Here is a 19,374-nt window from a genome sequence, read left to right as displayed (position 1 = left end):
ATTTTTAAATGCATTAACTTTTAAAAGTTTCATTGTTAATATATTTATTAACTTGTTTTTTATTTTTAGTTTTTTATCTTAGTTATCAACTGTTAATTAAGCATGAACATTGGCATCAATGACCACTGATGTTATGATGCCAGATAATTACAAATCATTCCTTCATTCATTCTTCCTTCTCGGTTCTTCTCTCCCATTGGACGTTCCTCAGGATGGTTCTTGCCAGGGTTCCCCTCAGCACTTTCTTCAACTGGGGAGAAAATTTCTTCAACTGGGGAGAAAGTGCTCGCTGAGTTCGCTTAGCCGGAAGAAGACCCTGGTCTTCCTTCCCTTCTGTGCCTTTCTACCTTCAGGGTTCGATGGCCTCCCTTGCAAGCATCAGAAGTTGTCTCCACCGTAGGGTTCTACTCCCCTGGTAGCACGGAAACAACAGCATGTTTTGGAAACTGTTCCCCTCTGGAGCAAAGCTCTGTTGAGCTCTCAGATGATCTTGATGATCATCCTGCAACCCAGCGTGCTCACGCAGCTGGGTTCTTGCCAGACTCCTGTAGTTGTCAGCGAGGTGCATTACCTGTAACTTGCCAGACTAGCTTTGTTCGTCAGAGCTTGCCAGGGAGGTTTTGAGCGCAACACCTGCAGTCTCCCACAACCCCCCTCCCCACTGTAGTTCCCCTTTACAAACAGAAACCTCTGCAGTGCTTCAATTATTTCAGATTTGGTCATCCATCTAGGGTATGTAAAAACATAAAGGTCTGTGACAATTGTTCTGATCCTGACCATGAACCCTGCACTAATATTGCAAGGTACACTAATTGTAGCAAGGATCACAAGCCAACTGGCAGGGAATGTCATCAATATCAAACAGAAGAAGCAGCTGTTCAGAAGTTGGATGCAGACCATATCACGATGGGGAATGCTAGGTGACTTCTAGCCAAAACCAAGAGTTACACCAAAACCTTTAAATCTAAGGATGCACGACCTCCAGAAAAAAATTGCAGCACCAGTTAGACCAGGTAATGTAAAGCATCCTATTGCTGAATCACCACCTAAGGCTTTTACCAAGCCTCTTTAATTTAGATTCAGTGCTTCTCATCAAAAGGGCACCATCTCCTTCCTCTAGGTCTGCCACACCTCAGATAAACAGCCCAAGGCTTTCATCTCGGGCAGCATCATTGCCATATCTAGGGGAGGAATCATATACTAGAGAGCTTCTGGATTTACTTGTCATGATGGAGGTACATAATCCTAATAGCTCTCCATCTTTTAGTCAAAAAAAAAAAGGGAGACCACCATCCCTCTCCTCTCCAACAAGAAATACAAAAATTCCTATTGCAAATGAATACAATATTCTATTTGAAAAAGATGAACTTTCAGGAAATTTAAATATATCTAGGATTAATGTTAAGGTGCACCATCCCCCTCGACAAATAATTAAGAAGGCTGCTTAGAAAAACCTTAAACCAAGCTTAGCAAGGCCTACTTTTTCAAAGAGAGTATCAGAGACTCCTACCAATTCAAAAAACTCTTGATATGAAGACTTCTAAGGAATCTTCCTACTGATATGAAGACTTCTAAGGAATCTTCCTAAAAGTAAACTTTATTTTGTCTTCAATTTTAAAGTGGAACTGTCACGATCTGAGGGCTAAATATGAACTTAAGCTCCTCATTCATGAGCATTCCCCTATACTTATGTCTACAAGAGAGCAAGGTAGATGACAATACTTCTTGTCCTCACGAATATATCAGCTACAGGACACCATATGATCAACGAGTAGGGAGCCATGACGGAAGTCTTATATACGTTCGTCGAGATGCTCCCCAAATATCTTTGTCTATTTGTACACTTCTGCAGGCAAAGGTAGCACAGATTGATATGGGAAGAAAATACACCATTTGTTCTCTTTACTTGCCTCCAGATGATAACATCTCATATGATAATTTGGTAGAGGTGATTCAACAATTCCCTTAACCTTTTCTCTTCCTGGGAGATTTGAATGGTAGACATCCTTTATGGGGTAATGTTTTGGCAAACACAAGGGGAAATATCATTCCATCAATTGTGGAAAATGAAGATGTGGGACTCCTTAATACAGGAGAGCCTATGCATTTTCATGTTCAGACAGGTACCCAATAATGCATTGACCTTTCATTTGCAAGCTCTAAGTGCCTTCTCGATTTTGAATGGAGAACGTTAGATGTTTGGCATAGTAGTGATCATGCTCCAATTATTATAAATACAAACAATGGTTCACCCTTGCAGAGATCGCCACGATGGAACCTTGACAAGGAGGACTAGAATAAATTTTGGGAGCTAAGTGAAATTGCATTGAGTGCAGAACAATTTGAAGGTGTAGATGATGACATATACTTACTGAATTAAACTCTACATAGAGCAGGAGTCAATTTAATTAAAAAACCACAGCAGCCACAGGGGCCTTTAAAGCCTTAAAAGTAAAATATCTTGAGGCTCTGAATCTTTTAAAAGTTTTGTCCCGTACATCATGGAGGGCAGACTGCAAAATCTTTTAAAATTATACAAGGCTTTAATTTTTTCAAGAATTAGTTATAGGTGTAGAATACACTCCGCACCCACCCCAAGCCGATTAAAAGTTTTAGAATCAATACACCATGCTGATATCAGATTGTCCATGGGAGCCTTTAGAACTTTGCTTATCCCAAGCCTCCTTGTTGATACTGGAGAATTACTCTTAGACCTTTACCGGAAGTCTTCTATTGTTCGGTATTGGTTTAGGTTGCAAAGACTTCCTAGTTCTTTAGCCTATCAGACTGCAAACCTTGTAGGGAATTGTAGTAGATATTTTGAGTCACCCAAAATCTCATGAACCTTATGGTTTCCAGGTAAAAACATTAGTAAACAGTCTAGATATAGGTAGAAATAAAGTGCTCTCATGTATATCATCAACCCCTCCATGGAAATTACTGGAGATATCTTTTTGTAAATATTTTATTGGTGTAAATAAGAACATGACTGACTTGGAAACCAGGTCGCTCTTTATGGAACATGCTAAAGAACATAGGGAATCGACTTTTATATACTTATGGCTCCAAATCTGATGCTGGCGTTGGATTTGGAGTATATAGTAGTGCTTTTAATTGTAGAGGTGCACTTCTCTAGTATCCTCAATATTTACTGCCAAACTATATGACATACTAACTGCTATTGAGAAAATAGTGTTAAAAGACAAAGTCTATTTTACCATTTTTAGTAATGTAAGAAGTATCCTACAAGCTTTAGAAGTTTTTAATTCCAATAACCCTGTAATTTTAAAGATTTTACAGTGGCTTTTTATTATTGGACTGAGAGGTAAGAACAAAATCATCTTGATACACCATTCATGGGCCATGTGAAAACCAGAGAAAGGAAATACAATTGCATGGGGTTTTTCCATCAGAAGTCATTCTTATGGAAGGAAGAAGGTTTGCTTTGCCTTGGTTCTGGGAGTAATGATCAAGAACGAGAACCCAGTTATTCACGTCTTTATTTCGAATCCTTCTCTATCTCTTCTCTACGAGACGCTGGATTCAGAATTACTTACTTCATTGTCATGTGAGGACAGTACAACACTTCCTAAAGAGAACTCGGAGCTTTAGGTAGAGTACCAGAGACTATTTCTCAGCATCAGAAGGATATAGAGAAGAGATCCAAGAACACAGTGGCTTTCTGGGTCTGTGAGACAATTATATGTGCTTATCTTGCAAGTGAGGAGAGGGAAGGATTGACCCAGTCTAGAGTGCATGACCACCTACCAGTTACCTGATTGGGACATAGCCTAACACCTGTGATATCTCTATGCCGAGGTCATAAGGAGCTTTTATAGGACAAAGTGTCTTGACATCTGGGTGGAGTGAACCAGCTAACTTGACTTCCTCCCTCATAAAAATAACTATCTTATTAAAAGGGAAGGTAAGTGTCTACAAGACCACACTCTCCATTTATTCCAAAATTATGCAGTCCTACAGCTCTCCTCTTCTTGTACAGTAATCAGGGGGTTCTTTAAATGCTGGGAAAACAAAAAGTAGCAAGATATGTTGCGCAAGGGTCGGGAAGGGGGAGGGGTTGGTGTAGGTGGTTCTAAACGACCTGGAACTGACATCATCAACATAGTCAATTAAAGAGAAGTTTGTGACGTCAGCATACATTTGGCATACATTCATAATATATACTAAATTGAAAATGTAGTAATTACTCAGAAGTGTCACTATTTGTGAATTGTATATTTTATTTGGTAAATACTTGACAATAAATCTTATCCTTTTTTTAAAAGAAACTTTTTATGAGAATGACTATTTTTGCAACTTATGTTTTCATTGGCGGGAAATTGGCAGGCATGCTTAGGCAGTGGTCAATAGATGGCGTAAGTGCAGTAAACGTTGTCTGGGAATATTAGTCATTCTTAAAATAGTTTCTTTAATAAAACACATTAATAGGATTTATCACCAAATATTTACCAAATAAAACATACGTTTCACAAATAGTGACACTTTTGAGTAATTACTCCATTTTGAATTTAGTATATATTTTGAATATATACCAAATGTACGCTGACATCACAAACTTCTCTTTGGTTAACGATGTCAGTTCCCGGTCGTTTAGTACCTCCTCCACCAACCCCTCCCCCTCCCCCCTCCCTTGCGCAACATATCTTGCTACTTTTTGCTTTCCCAGCATTCAAAGAATCTCCTAATTACTGTACAAGAAGAGGAGAGCTAGAGGACTGCATAATTTTGGAGTAAATGGAGTGTGTGCTCTTGTAAACAAATACCAAAGGCAATGGTTTTTATTTGTGAAGGACCAAATTACAAAATTTTAAAGTACAGGTTGTATTTTTTAACACTACAAATCCAAGTCTTTTAAGTTAACACCTCCCATCTCAGCCACCCTGCAAGTCCTAAGTTTAAGGTCAACAGTAGAGCTTTGATGACTGCCAAGTGTGTAAGCTTACCTTTCGCTACCACTTTGTTAAAATTGGAATGCTTGTCGTAGCTTTACTAAATCATTTTAAAGGACTCAGGTTTGTATAGTTGGGAAAAATACAAATTACTGTAATTTCATAATGGGATATTTTGAACTTTCTTTCTTGAGTCAATTTCTTTTATTTCCAGGCTGGATTGGTCGGAGAACTTGTTCACAAATTCCAGTGGTGCATTATTGTAGCAGTCATTTACCTTGGCCTCTCTGTAGGGTTCCATACTTGGTCCTTGGAACAACAATGGCAGAAGCCAAACATCTATATTTGGGCACCTGGGATGGTGGCACTTTTTACAGTACAAAGAATTGGTAAGTGTCGTAGTACTAATTGCTTACAGAAAGCTGAATGAAGAGAGAAAGAGATATATTTAATTTTTATGTCAAGTTTAATTACAAATTCAGAGGATAACAATTGAATTATGATATGCTAAGTTGATAATGTCTGATACCTAAACATGACTTTCCCTCCCAGTGGGAGAGGATTGGGCGTAACCAAAAGAAGTCCAAACGAGATTTTTTGTCTTTAGGGTCCTCCCCTGAAGTTGCTCCTCAATCAGTCTCCCCTGGGGAAAGGCCGAGTAGCAATGCAGCCATTTAACTCAAGGTCAAATTCAGGGATCGAGGGACGGTACCGTTTCCCTCGGAGAAACGGTTCTGCCCATTCCCCCAGAAGAAGAATCGAGAAGAGAAAGTTACAGATAAGTCTGGGAGCCCTTTGCAGGTACGTGTGGCACCGGCGAAACCAAAGGTGAAACTGAAAAGGATTAGGCCGTCTCCCTCTTGGGAGGACAGAGCGTTCTCTCTGTCAGACTCCCATTGAGGTAGTACCACTGGAGTCTCGCCCTCCATCTCAACCTGATGTCATTCCTCCCTCCGTAGAGGACAATCGTCCCCTCAGGAAAGAGAAGACCTGAAGGCCATTTCTTTTGGAGGAATACCTGCCCTCTCGCAGGGAGCTGAAGGACTTATTTACCATTCAAGTCCTCCATCCCCCAGCAAGAGAGGCCGAGGGAAGTCTCTCATCCGGGGATGTCGGCAAGAGACACCCTGTCAACGGCCTACCTTAACAACTACGACCCACCCCGGGCTCCTATGGGTAAGAGCTCAGAGGTGGAAGAGCAATATGATTTTGAGGACGATCTATTGTCTAGAGCCGGTAACCCTAAGCTCACAGAAGTGGAGCAGAAATAGTCTTGGCAGGTCTTGGCCTGCATTAGATCCATCAATGGGTTGTCAAATTCATCGAAAACCCCACAAGGTGGAAAAGACACAGTCTTAGACCATGTCTGTGGCACTCAGAGATCCCCAAGGGCCAGTTCAGCTCTGCCCTAGTCAAAGGGGTTGAAGAGTGCCAGGAGGAAGGCAGTGTCTCAAACTACAGGCTGCCCTAGCTCCCTCCAAGCAGGTTCCTCTTTCAAGTTCCTCTTGCCGCCATTTGTACAACAGAGGAGATATTATGAGGTCATGAGTGAGCCACTTCCAGCATTGCTACCAGACCACTCAATAGAGGCACTTGCGAGAAGGGTTCCCTTCAAAAAATTGTCGGGACTCAACCACTTTCTCGGCTTCTGATCACCAATCAGGAGAATGTTGCGATATATGTCATGCAGTTCTACTTCATGCCTGGATCTCTGGTTAGGATCGGTGGGCCACTTGATTAGGACTGAGGACTGGTCACGTGAGTCCACCAGGAGATCGATGGAGACCTTTCGTTTGTCTGGCACCGGGACAATCGAATTCCTCTCCCACAAGGTTGTTAACCTGTGGGTGAATACTATTGTGAAGAGACAGGACTCGATCATCGAAAGGTTTCTTCGACAGCTCCCGCAAGCTTAGATTTCTAGGCTTAGAAACTTTTCTTTCGAGGGGAGGTCCCTATTTGACCCAAAAGACGTCGAGCGGGTGCTGGAGAGGTGGAGGACGTCCAACCAGGGTTCCTTGCTCCAGTAGGCCTTGACATCACGACCCTACCAACCTCCACCACAGAAGAAACAACCTTCACCTAAACCGCCGGCGAATAGGGCTACGGTTCCCAAACAACAGCAGAAGGTGTTGAAGAAGCCCTTTCTGGACAACCGGAAAGGGTCAAGTTCTTTCCGTAGAGGGAGAGGTAATAGGGGAGTTGGCTGAGGCTGCTCCTTCCACCTGTCCACCTGGGGGGGAGGTGCCTTTCAGGGTGAAGTCCAGACCATGTTTGAGTAGGTTGGACTTCAAGCAGTCCTCAACGGGTCTCCAGATTTCTTTGGCCGACTCTTTCTTGTGAAAAAGGCTTAAGACCAGTCATCGCTCTCTTGGCCTTGATCAGGTTTGTCAAACAAACCTCATTCAAAATGGAGACAGGGGACATTGTTAGACAAACGATAAGTCCGCAGGACCTCTGGATGACTTGCTGATTGTAACAGACTCAATATCTACCCTTCTTCAACACCGAGACAAGCTTCTGAGGTTTTGCCAAGATTTGGGGATCAATGTACTGTATATCTCAAGAAGTCACATCTGCTTCCCTTTCAAAGAATGGTACTGTATATCTAGACATGATAAAAGACACCATACAGTACAGAGGATTTCTATCAGATGAAAGAATTCAGAGGTTGAGGGAAGGTAGCAGGGCCCTTCCTCAAGCGATAAGAGCTTCCAGCCCAGAGTTGGTTACGTCTCATAGGTCACCTATCATCCGTGGCCCATCAAGTACCCAATGGTTGCCTCAGGATAATATCCTGCCAATGGTGTCTAAAGTTGCAGTGGAATCAGATAGGCAATTCCTGGGACATTGTAGTCTAACTAGGATCAGAGGTATGGGCAGACCTCGGATGGGAGATAGAAAACGAGAATCTCTGCAAAGGGGTCGATCTCCCCCCCCCCAAGAACTGATGCTCTTTGGATGCATCGAAAGAAGGGTGGGGGCCACATATGTTGCACAACACCATCTTCAGTTTTTGGTCCGCATCAGGCAGGTACCTACATATAAATCTCTTAGAGGTGAGAGCAGCCTTTCTTGCCCTCCAACAGTTCTACCAGTTCCTGACAGGGAACTCCGTAGTCTTGACGAGCGACAACGCTACAGTAGTAGCCTACGTAAACAAGCAAGGTGGTACCTTCTTGCAGCCCCTGTGCCATCTAGCATAGAGATGATTAGATAGGTGGAAGACAACTCGATGTCCCTGTCTGCTTGCTTCATTCCAGGCAAGAAGAATGTGCTTGCAGTCAATTAGAGCAGAGTGACTCAGATAGTGGGGTCCGAGTGGTCTTAGAATCATCTACTAGCCAACAAAGTCCTCCAGAATTGCTAGCCATAGAGGAAAAAGAAATTTATGATGAACTGAAAAGTCAAGGAGTAGTAAAAGTAGTCAGAATGAGAAAAACAGTTGGAGAACAATGCATTCCTCTCACTACTTTGGTGGTATATGTAGAGTACCTAATGTTGTTAAAGCTGGTTGGCTATCTTTGAGGGTGAAATCATACATCCCATCACCATTGCGATGTTATCATTGCCAAAAGTATGGCCACTTAAGCCAGAAGCGCAAGGAAAAACTAAATGATAAGTCGGCTGTTAGTGCCAACTGTGGAAAAAATAGTCATGGAGCATGCACAGAAAATCCAAGTTGTATACATTGTGGGGATGCACACCCAGCTACATCTAAAAGCTGTGTTAAGTTTATTTTTGAAAAAGAAATTCAGGCCATTAGGACCATGGAAAAGGTTACTTTTAAAGAGGCTTGTAAAAGAGTGCTTGAAAAGCAGGTAAGGCTAGGGCAACCTTTTTCAATGGTTTTGAAAAAATAACTTGCCAAAGCACACTGAGGAAAATAGCCTCCCTCCTAACATAAAGACAGACATGAAAGTAGTTAAAGAGGATGAAAGTCCCATTGAAAATTTATATCCAGAAAGTGTAGAAAAATTGAAACATATACTTAAAGATCTGAAAGATATTCAAAAGCCATCTACTCCCATTCCAAACAATAGTATAATCCTCTCTTAGGCCGTGTCCTTGCCTGATCTGATGGAGGTTCCACTTGAAACCAATTTACCTAGTGAACCTGTAGTGGGAAAGGTGCAGAAACCTGGTAGTTCACGACCTTTCAATAGAAAAAGAGAGAGACCTCCATCTCTATCGCCTCCTTCCATAAGAAACATTAAAGTCATGACCTCAAATAAATATGATGTCTTGTCTGTTGGTGTTTTTGATCAAGTGAAAAACAACTTAAATAAGTCAGAAATTTAAGTTGAGATCCACCATCCACCTCAACAATTAGATCAGAAGTACACAAAGAAAAAGATAAACACAAAACCCAATATATCAAGATTCTCTCTCGAGATACCACACCCAAATAGTGCTAGATCAAAGATTGCCAATGGGAAGACTTCATCCAAGGTGTCTTCCAAAAAATAAACCATAGTTTTTTCCTCCATTCTGCAATGGAATTGCCAGGGTTTAAGAGCGAAATACTGTATGAAGAACTTAAGCTCCTCATACGTGAGCACTCCCCTATAATTGTATGTCTATAGGAGAACAAGCTTGATACTAATAATCCTTGTCCTCGAGAATATGTTAGCTATAGGACACCACATGATCAACAAGCAGGGAGCTATGGAGGAAGTCTTATGTACATTCATCGAGATGTTACTCAAATATCTTTGCCTATCTGTACCCCTCTGCAGGCAGTGGTTTTACAGATAAATATAGGGAGAAAATACACAATTTGCTCTCTTTACTTGCCTCCAAATGATAACATCTTTTATGATAATTTATTAGAGGTGATTCAACAACTCCCACAACCTTTTCTTTTACTAGGAGATTTTGATATTAGGTATCCTTTATGGTGATGTTTTGGCAAACGCAAGGGGTATCATTATATCATCAATTGTGGAGAATGAAAATGTAGGACACTTTAATACAGGAGAGCCCACACACTTTCATATTCAGACAGGTACTTTGTCATGCATTGACCTATCAATTGCAAGGTCTAACTGTCTTCTCAATTTTAATTGGAGAACAATAGATGATTGGCGTACTAATGATCATGCACCATTCATTATAAACATCAACAATGGTCTACCTTTACAGAGATCGCCACGATGGAATCTTGACAAGGCGGACTGGGATAGATTTCGGAAGCTAAGCGAAATTGAAGGAAATGCAGAACAGTTTAAAAGTGTTGATAATGCCACAGACTTACTTAATGGAACTCTTCATACAGTAGGAGTCAATTCCATTCCCAAAACAACAGGGATATTCAAATGACACCCAGTCCCTTGGTGATCTTCAGAACTAAGTGCCCTGCACAGAGCCACAAGAAGGTCCTTAACTCAATTGTGCAGACGCTGTACTGAGGAGAATTCAATCATATAAAAGAAATGTAGAGCACATTTCTGTCATGCCATGAAAAAAGCTAGGCGCTAGTTTTGGGTGTTTTTTGTTTCCTCCATTAACAGTAGAACACCATCATCGGTGTGAGTGTGGAGGAAAGTAAAAAAGATAGCAGGCAAATTCACCCCCAACCCACCACCAGTGTTGAAGGTGAATGGTCAGTATGTGACTGGAGCAACTGAGGTTAGCAATGCATTGGCTGATCATTTCTGCAATGTATCAAGTAAGTGTAAAGTAGCTCCTGGTTACTAGTATAGAAACAATGAATAACGGAAAATGCTAAATTTTGCAACAGAAAAGGAGGAATCCTACAATAATCCTTTTATCGAAAGGGAATTTGATTCCACACTGGCTAATTGTAACGATACAGCCTCTGGTTCTAATGAAATTCCATATGCAATGATAAAACATGTACCTGTTAATACCAAGTTGTTTATTTTAAGCATTATTAACAGAATATTGCATGATTATAGTTATCCAAGTGTTTGGGAACTAGCCATTATTTTAGCCTTTTTAAAACCCGGCAAGGATAAGATTTTAGTAGCAAACTATCGACCAATTGCATTGACATCTTGCTTATGTAAGATCATGGAGAAGATGGTCAGTGCAAGACTGATGTGGTACCTGGAAAAGAAGAGTATTTTATCACCTATCCAGTGTGGATTTAGACAAATGCACTCAACGACATTAATACTACTTGAGTACTCTATTTGTGAAGCCTTCACTTTAGACAAATGCACTCAACGACATTAATACTACTTGAGTACTCTATTTGTGAAGCCTCCACTTCCAAACTGCACCGTGTAATACTACTTGAGTACTCTATTTGTGAAGCCTCCACTTCCAAACTTGCACCGTGTAATACTACTTGAGTACTCTATTTGTGAAGCCTCCACTTCCAAACTTGCACCGTGTAATACTACTTGAGTACTCTATTTGTGAAGCCTCCACTTCCAAACTTGCACCGTGTAATACTACTTGAGTACTCTATTTGTGAAGCCTCCACTTCCAAACTTGCACCGTGTAATACTACTTGAGTACTCTATTTGTGAAGCCTCCACTTCCAAACTTGCACCGTGTAATACTACTCGAGTACTCTATTTGTGAAGCCTCCACTTCCAAACTTGCACCGTGTAATACTACTCGAGTACTCTATTTGTGAAGCCTCCACTTCCAAACTTGCACCGTGTAATACTACTCGAGTACTCTATTTGTGAAGCCTCCACTTCCAAACTTGCACCGTGTAATACTACTCGAGTACTCTATTTGTGAAGCCTCCACTTCCAAACTTGCACCGTGTAATACTACTCGAGTACTCTATTTGTGAAGCCTCCACTTCCAAACTGCACCATGTAAAAGTCTTTTTTACCTTGAAAAGGCATATGATACTGCATGGAGATATGGTATACATAAAGCCATTCATAATTTGGGATTACGAGGAGAGCTACCATTGTTCATTCAGTAATTTATTTCTCATTGATTTTTTCAAGTGAGAGTGAGAGAAACTATCGGAGAGAAAATGTCAGGAAGAAGGAGTTCCCCAGGGTAGTGTGCCAAGTGTAACCCTATTTGCACTAGCAATTAATGAGATATTCTCTGTCATTCCTCAAGATATTCTCTCAACACTATTTGTAGAATATCTCTCCATATCATTTGCTGGAGCTAGTGTGAAGATTTTGGGGCAGAATCATTTCAATATCAAGCTTCACTATAATATTTTTTTTTAGTTATTATTTTAAGAGTTATGTTGAATTATTACTGTAATTTATTCAGTGCACTATTTACTTATTTATTTAAGACCCTGAAGAGATAGGGGTGCAGGTAAAATGCCGGTTACTTCTTTGCTTTACTGAATGAATTTTGGTGTACAACAATTTTACAATTCTCTTCTACATGTTGAATTAATTAAAAACACAAAACTGGAATAACACAATTTCTCTTGAAGAGTGGAGGGCTACAACCGTGGACTGGAACGTCTAATGGCTGTGGTTGCTGGATCCATGAGTTCCCTTATTTGGGCAGGAAGGGACTCAGTCTTCAACTGGTGCCCACCCATCAACACCTCGTCTGGATAAATCCTTCCTACATCGCCTCTCTCTAGCTGGAGTTCTCTCTTGTTTCTTCTTGCGGCCAACTTGACTGTTTTTCTTGAGGTTTATAAAGTGCCCGTCATGTCGGCACTTGGTGTGGGGCCTTGCCCCAGGATTGGGGAGAAGGGGAAACTGTTCTCGGCGATTGGTTAAGAGGAAAAAGTGTGCTCCTCTTATCACACCATCGTCATAAGTAGCCCAATACAAGGCATGGTAATTACGTCACGTCATGTGATTATTCTTGTGTTTTATTGGTCCTCTCTTCTGACGTATTAGTGATGTCATTGTTACCGGCTTTTCTGCAACATTTCCGATGATGGCGAACATCGCGTGGCAATGAGCCAATAGTTTTGTGCTGTGCCCGACATCCCGTTTTGTCTAGCGAAACTGCAAGGTACACATTTAACGCATAATGGCTTTTCACTACCACTTTGCTCTCTCTTTTCTATTCTAGTCTCACTTTTTATGAAATCAATTAAATTTATTTGTCTCTCTATCAAACGAAACTTACAAAATAGCTAATCACATACTGTGCATATATTAACTTATTCAATGTGAAATTCCTTTCCTTACATCACACTAGAATGGCAATGGTTGAGAGAAAACTACAACTCGCAATTGACAACATTATTCAGTGGGCTGATATGAATGGGTTCAAGTTTTTGACAATCAAAACTACTGTTGTCCATTTCTGTCGTATTTGGAGAGTACATCCAAACCCTGAAATGTACATCAAAGGTCAATGGATCACATGTGCATGTGAAGCTAGGTTTTTAGGCTTGATATTTGATTGCAGGTTAACATGGGTTTTTAAATATTTAACTTAGCCGGTGGATATATATATATAGCTAACGTCTCTGACGTCCGGCAGAAATTCAAAACTCACGGGCGATCGAAGATTGGGTTGCTAGGTGTACAACTAGCGCCACCACTCGCCAGGATACTGGAACCATTCCTCAAGCCCTCAGTTCTTCTCTGCCGCTGTGGCGTAAACATTGAAATTTTCTTGCTCGCGCTAACGTCAAGTTTTCTACAGCTTTGGTGAAGTACTTGTTTTTTGGTTAATGGCTTTCGCTTGGTTGGTTTTTCTTACGACTTTTCTTGAAACTCTTTTTGATTTGACTGTTTTTTACCCTTCCCCTGTGTATAGGAAATGTGCTAAAGGCTGTAAGACCCGCCTTCCAAAGGCTTCCATCGACCCCCACTCTATTTGTAACAAATGTAGAGGTAAGATATGTCAGTTAGGGGATCGATGTGATGAGTGTGTAATTTTATCAGATACCGAGTGGCTTGAGTATGAAAATTACACTCGTAAGTTAGAGAGAGATAGGGTCAGAAGAAGCTCTTCTCATTCTCGAGAATTTTCCTCTCCCCATGTCCCTGAACCTTTTCCTTCCCCTGTAGTGGTAGTCTCTGAACCCCCTACTTGCACTAACGAGCCTTCACTGATGGACATGATGAAGGCGATTCATGCTCTTGGTGCCAAGGTCGAATCGCTTGCTACGTATAGGAATCAGCTTATGTCCGATGTTAAATTGTTAAAAAGTGACAGTGTCAATGAAAAAAGTGCAAAAAAATGTGTTCAGTGTTGCGGAGGGTTCGTCTGTTCATACTTGCCGTTCACCCAGTCCTAGACCTCTTTCAAGCTCCCCAACCCCTGGGAGAAGGAATGTCAGACGACGAAAGGGAACAATAGGTTTTAACCCACGAACAGATGTTCCTTCACGAGTTGCGGTTGACGTTGCTCGTCACGATCGCCCTTATCATGGGAGAGGTGAGACTAAGTTCTCCTCATCCTCCGAAGACATTAACATCAGTAAGAAATCCTGGCGTCAGGATTCCAGACCTCTCAAGAGGAAATTGGTCCCTTCAGAACAAAGTCAACGTCCAGTTTCGTCTGGACGTTCCAGACGTGATGTGAGTGCTGCTGCTCCCGTTATTCTCACTGACGTTGCGGAATGGACGTTACTGAAGTCACGTTCTGATCCTCGTGTTTGAGATCCTAATTTTAGCATGCTGTAGGACATGCAGTCGAAACTGTCCACTTAATGCAGTCTTACTGTCCAGCCCCTGATCGACAGGAACCCTCGCTTGCGGAGCGTCACGGTTCTGATAAGCGTGACTCTTCTCATCAGACTTCTAAGCGCGAAGTTTCACGTCACGCTGACGTGACCCCTAGTGTTCGGCATGCTGCCAAACGTGACGCCGATCGTCAGCTTCGACGTGATGTTGAACGTCAGTCGATGCAGTCCCGACGTGACGTCGACCTTCATCCTCTGCCTGTTACTCATCAGCAGGTTGATGCAAGCTGTCAAGCTATTCCATCCCGACTTCTTGTTGATTCTCCACCTCGTAAGAACATCGAACTTTCGGATGAAGTTTATTCTGAGGAGGAAGCGGATGATCCCCTTTCCACAGCTGTACCTTTGGGTATCTTGTCTGAAGAAGAGGAACCTAGATCTGCCCAACAATCTTTGGATTTTAAGAAGATCATGACTGTTTTTAAGGAAGTTTTTCCTTCGCATTTTGTTCCTGCTGCTCCACGCTCGCCTCCTTCAGAATTCACTTTAGGGTTGGCTGCTACAGCTCCCTCTTTTACTAAATTGGTGCTCTCTCGGTCATCTAAGAGAGCTTTGCGTTTGCTGGGAGAATGGTTGCAGACCAAAAGAAGTCTTGGCAAGTCAACCTTTGCCTTCCCTCCATCTAAACTTGCTTCTCGTTCGAGCGTCTGGTATGACACAGGAGAAGTTCTCGGCTTGGGAGTACCTGCCTCTGCCCAGGGGGACTTCTCAAGCCTGGTAGACTCTCCTCGTCGTCTAGCCATGAGACACTCAAAACTATTATGGACTACCTCGGAACTTGACCATCTGCTCAAGGGGGTCTTCCGTGCCTTTGAAGTCTTCAACTTTCTTGATTGGTCATTGGAGCCTTAAGCAAGAAAGTGTCTGCTTTTAATAATGAGTCTGTTGTTCAGATTATGTCCTGTATGGACAAAGCAGTAAGAGATGGATCCAATGAGCTTGCTGCTCTTTTTACTGCGGGTGTTCTTAAGAAGAGAGAGTCATTGTGCTCTTTCTTAGCTACGGGAGTTACTCCTTGTCAGAAGTCGGAACTTCTTTATGCACCACTCTCTCGTTCTCTTTTTCCCCAAGATCTTGTGAAGGATATAGCTTCATCCCTTGCCTTAAAGGACACCCATGATCTAGTTTCTAAAACAGCTCGCAAGGTATTACCGTCGTCGTTTTCAAGCAACAAACCGAAGTTGGATACCCCTGCTTCTAGGTTTATTCCTCCCTTTCGTGGCAGAGCCTCCAACAGAGGCAACTCTCGTTCTGATGGAAGACGAGGTAAAAGGAGGGGAGCCAGATCAAGTCGTAGCAGAGTCTGACTGCCCACAACTTCAGACAGCAGTAAGGGCCAGATTGAAGAACTTCTGGCAGGCTTGGGAGAGGAGAGAAGCAGACCAATGGTCTGTCCTCTTGTTGAAGGAGGGGTACAAAATTCCCTTTGTAAAGAAACCTCCTCTTGTTCAAAAGCCGATAGATCTCTCTCCCAGATACCGAGAGGAAGCAAGAAGACAAGCTTTGCACCTACAGGTGTCCCTCTTGTTAGAGAAGGGAGCTGTGGTGAAGGTTTTAAACCATCAGTCTCCAGGTTTTTACAACCACCTCTTCCTAGTTCCAAAGAACCCAGGAGGTTGGAGACTAGTGCTGGACGTGAGCGCACTTAATGTATTCATCCTGAAAGCAAAGTTCACTATGGAAACTTCCAAGTCTGTTCTGGCAGCAGTAAGGGAAGGCAATTGGATGGGCTCTTTCAATCTCCAGGACGCATACTTCCATATCCCTATCCATCCGACCTTCCAACATTATCTAAGGATCGTGTATGGGAAGGAAGTGTTCCAATTTCGAGCTCTGTGCTTCGGTCTCAGCACTGCTCCTCTTGTATTTACGAAGCTCATGCAGAACGTGGCGAGCTTCCTGCATTCGACAGGTGTCAGAGCCTCTCTATACCTAGACGACTGGTTACTCAGGGCGTCATCCTTCAATCGCTGTCTGAAGGATCTCAGATGGACTTTGGCCCTAGCGAAGGAGTTGGATCTCCTAGTAAACAAGGAGAAGTCGCAACTGACCCCATCTCAAACTATTCTCTATTTGGAGATGGAGATACGGAGTCTAGTTTTTCGGGCTTTTCCATCGCCCACAAGACTAGAGCAAGCTCTCTTAAAGATTCGTCTTTATCAGAAAAAGCGCAGTTGCTCTGTAAGGATGTGGATGAGTCTGCTGGGAACACTCTCGTCACTGGAGCAGTTTGTCTCCCTAGGAAGACTCAATCTGCGCCCTCTCCAGTTTCACCTCAACCAGCATTGGGACAAGGAGAAGGGCTTGGAAGCAGTGTCCATTCCACTTCCAGAAATGGTCAAGACTTGCCTGAAATGGTGGGATGTCAATCTCAAACTTCAGGAAGGCCTCTCTCTTGCACACAAGAACCCAGACCATGTGCTTTGCTCAGACGCTTCGGACTCGGGGTGGGGAGCAACACTAGACAGACTAGAGTGCTCGAGCCTTTGGTCCAAAGACCAGGTAAAGCTTCACATCAACCAGAAGGAGCTTCTAGCAGTTCTTTTGGCCTTGCAAAGTTTCGAAGGACTGATTCGAAACAAGGTGGTGCAGGTAAACGCAGACAACACCACAGCGTTAGCCTACATCTCCAAGCAAGGCGGGACCCACTCGCAGTCCCTTTACTTAACTGCAAGGGATCTCCTAGTTTGGTCGAAGGAGAGAAACATCACCTTACTTACAAGATTCATTCAGGGAGAAAGGAACAGGATGGCAGACTGCCTCAGCAGAAGAGGACAAGTCATCCCCACAGAATGGACTCTTCATCAGGAGGTGTGCGAGAAACTATGGCGGATATGGGGACGTCCATCCATAGACCTGTTCACAACCTCGATAACGAAGAGGCTTCCAACTTACTGCTCTCCAGTTCCAGATCCAGAGGCGGTCCACATCGATGCGTTCTTACTGGACTGGTCTCACCTGGAAGTTTATGCGTTTCCCCCCTTCAAAATCCTTTACAAAGTCCTACAGAAGTTCGCCTCTCACAAAGGGACCAGGTTGACGTTGGTTGCTCCCCTCTGGCCATCAAGGGAATGGTTCACCGAGGTACATCAATGGATGGTGGACATTCCAAGAAGCCTGCCAATACGGTTGGACCTTCTCCAGCAACCTCACATGAAAAGGTTCCATCAAAGCCTCCACGCGCTTCGTCTAACTGCCTTCAGACTATCGAGAGACTCTAGAGCTCGAGAGTTTTTGAAGGAGGCAGCTAGAGCTATTGCCAGAGCAAGGAGATCCTTTCTCCATCAGGATCTACCAGTCCGGATGGGAGGTATTTTGAGATTGGTGCAAGGTCACCTCTATTTCCCCGTCCTATACCTCTATAGCTCAAATCGCGGACTTCCTGCTACACCTTAGGAATGAACGTAACTTTTCTGCCTCTACCATTAAAGATTACAGGAGCATGTTAGCTGCAGTGTTCAGACACAGGAACATTGACCTCTCGAACAATAAAGGCCTTCAAGATCTTCTCAAGTCTTTCGAGACCTCCAAGGAGCATCGGATAGTGACGCCAGCTTGGAACCTGGATGTTGTCCTTAAATTTCTTATGTCTGAGAAATTTGAACCTTTGCACTTAGCATCTTTTAAAGATCTTACTCTGAAGACACTCTTTTTCTAGTGAGTCTTGCTACCGCAAAGAGAGTTAGTGAGGTTCATGCCTTCAGTAAGAACGTCGGCTTCTGTACTAGTAAGGCAGTATGCTCCTTGCAGCTTGGTTTCTTGGCCAAGAATGAGCGACCTTCTCATCCATGGCCAAAATCTTTTGAGATTCCCAACCTGTCAGATGTGGTTGGTAACGAGATAGAGAGAGTCCTGTGCCCTGTGAGAGCACTTAAATTTTACCTTGTCAGAACCAAAAATCTACGAGGCAAATCTGAGGCTTTATGGTGTTCGGTCAAGAAGCCCTCCTTACCGATGTCAAAGAACGCCTTATCGTATTTTGTCAGGTTCTTAATTAGAGAGGCTCACGCTCACTGCGGTGAGACTGACCTTTGATTGTTGAAAGTAAAGACTCATGAAGTCAGAGCTGTGGCAACGTCAGTGGCTTTCAAGCAAAATCGATCCCTAGGAAGCATTATGGACGCAACCTACTGGAGGAGTAAATCTGTGTTCGCTTCACATTATTTAAAGAGTGTCCAGACTCTTTACGAGGACTGCTACACTTTGGGACCATTCGTAGCAGCCAGTGCAGTAGTGGGTGAAGGTTCTACCACTACATTCCCCTAATCCTAAAACCTTTATTCTTCTCTTGAAACTATTGTCTTTTTGGTTGTATGTGGAGACTGGGACAGTCTTCCGCAATCATTTGATTTTAGCGGGTGGTCAAACTTGTTTCTTGAGAGCGCCCAGATCAAGGGTATTGGTTGAGGTCCTGTCATAGGGGTGGTCACCCCAGATATGACAGCTCTTAGAGGTTTTTCAGCCCCCTGAGTGGATCGCTGGGCTTCATAAGGATAGCGGACTAATGAGGCAGAGAATCATAAAAGTCAGCTTCCTTATCAGGTACGAACACTTAAGTTTGTTTTTATCAAAACTCTTGAGTTATATTCCTATGATGTTTACTGCTGGTCTCTTACCCTCCACCAAGGGTGTCAATCAGCTATATATATATCCACCGGCTAAGTTAAATGTTTAAAAATGATATTTTCATATTAAAATAAATTTTTGAACATACTTACCTGGTGGATATATATAATTAAACTCCCTCCCTTCCGCCCCTCTAGAGACCCTATGGGCAGAGAAGACCTGAGGACTTGAGGAATGGTTCCAGTATCCTGGCGAGTGGTGGCACTAGTTGTACACCTA

The 19,374-nt window shown here is 42.8% G+C and overlaps 1 protein-coding gene across 2 annotated transcripts in view; it reads left to right on the top strand.

Moving 5' to 3' along the window:
- Window positions 1–19,374, top strand: part of LOC137638475 (transmembrane protein 138) — a 118,646-nt gene that overhangs the window by 73,860 nt on the left and 25,412 nt on the right. For both annotated transcript variants that reach the window (XR_011044140.1, XM_068370556.1), the window contains exon 4: window positions 5,125–5,299. Coding sequence is in view for 1 of the 2 variants with exons in the window: in XM_068370556.1 (XP_068226657.1) it covers window positions 5,125–5,299 (175 nt within the window). In the remaining variant the exon portion in view is untranslated. The remainder of the gene's footprint in view (window positions 1–5,124; window positions 5,300–19,374) is intronic.

This window comes from Palaemon carinicauda, chromosome 3 (assembly GCF_036898095.1).
Source record: "Palaemon carinicauda isolate YSFRI2023 chromosome 3, ASM3689809v2, whole genome shotgun sequence".
NCBI classification, from domain to species: Eukaryota; Metazoa; Arthropoda; class Malacostraca; order Decapoda; family Palaemonidae; genus Palaemon; species Palaemon carinicauda.
The sequence above is the reverse complement of the archived record's forward strand: the minus strand, read 5'-3'. Positions and strand labels throughout refer to the sequence as shown.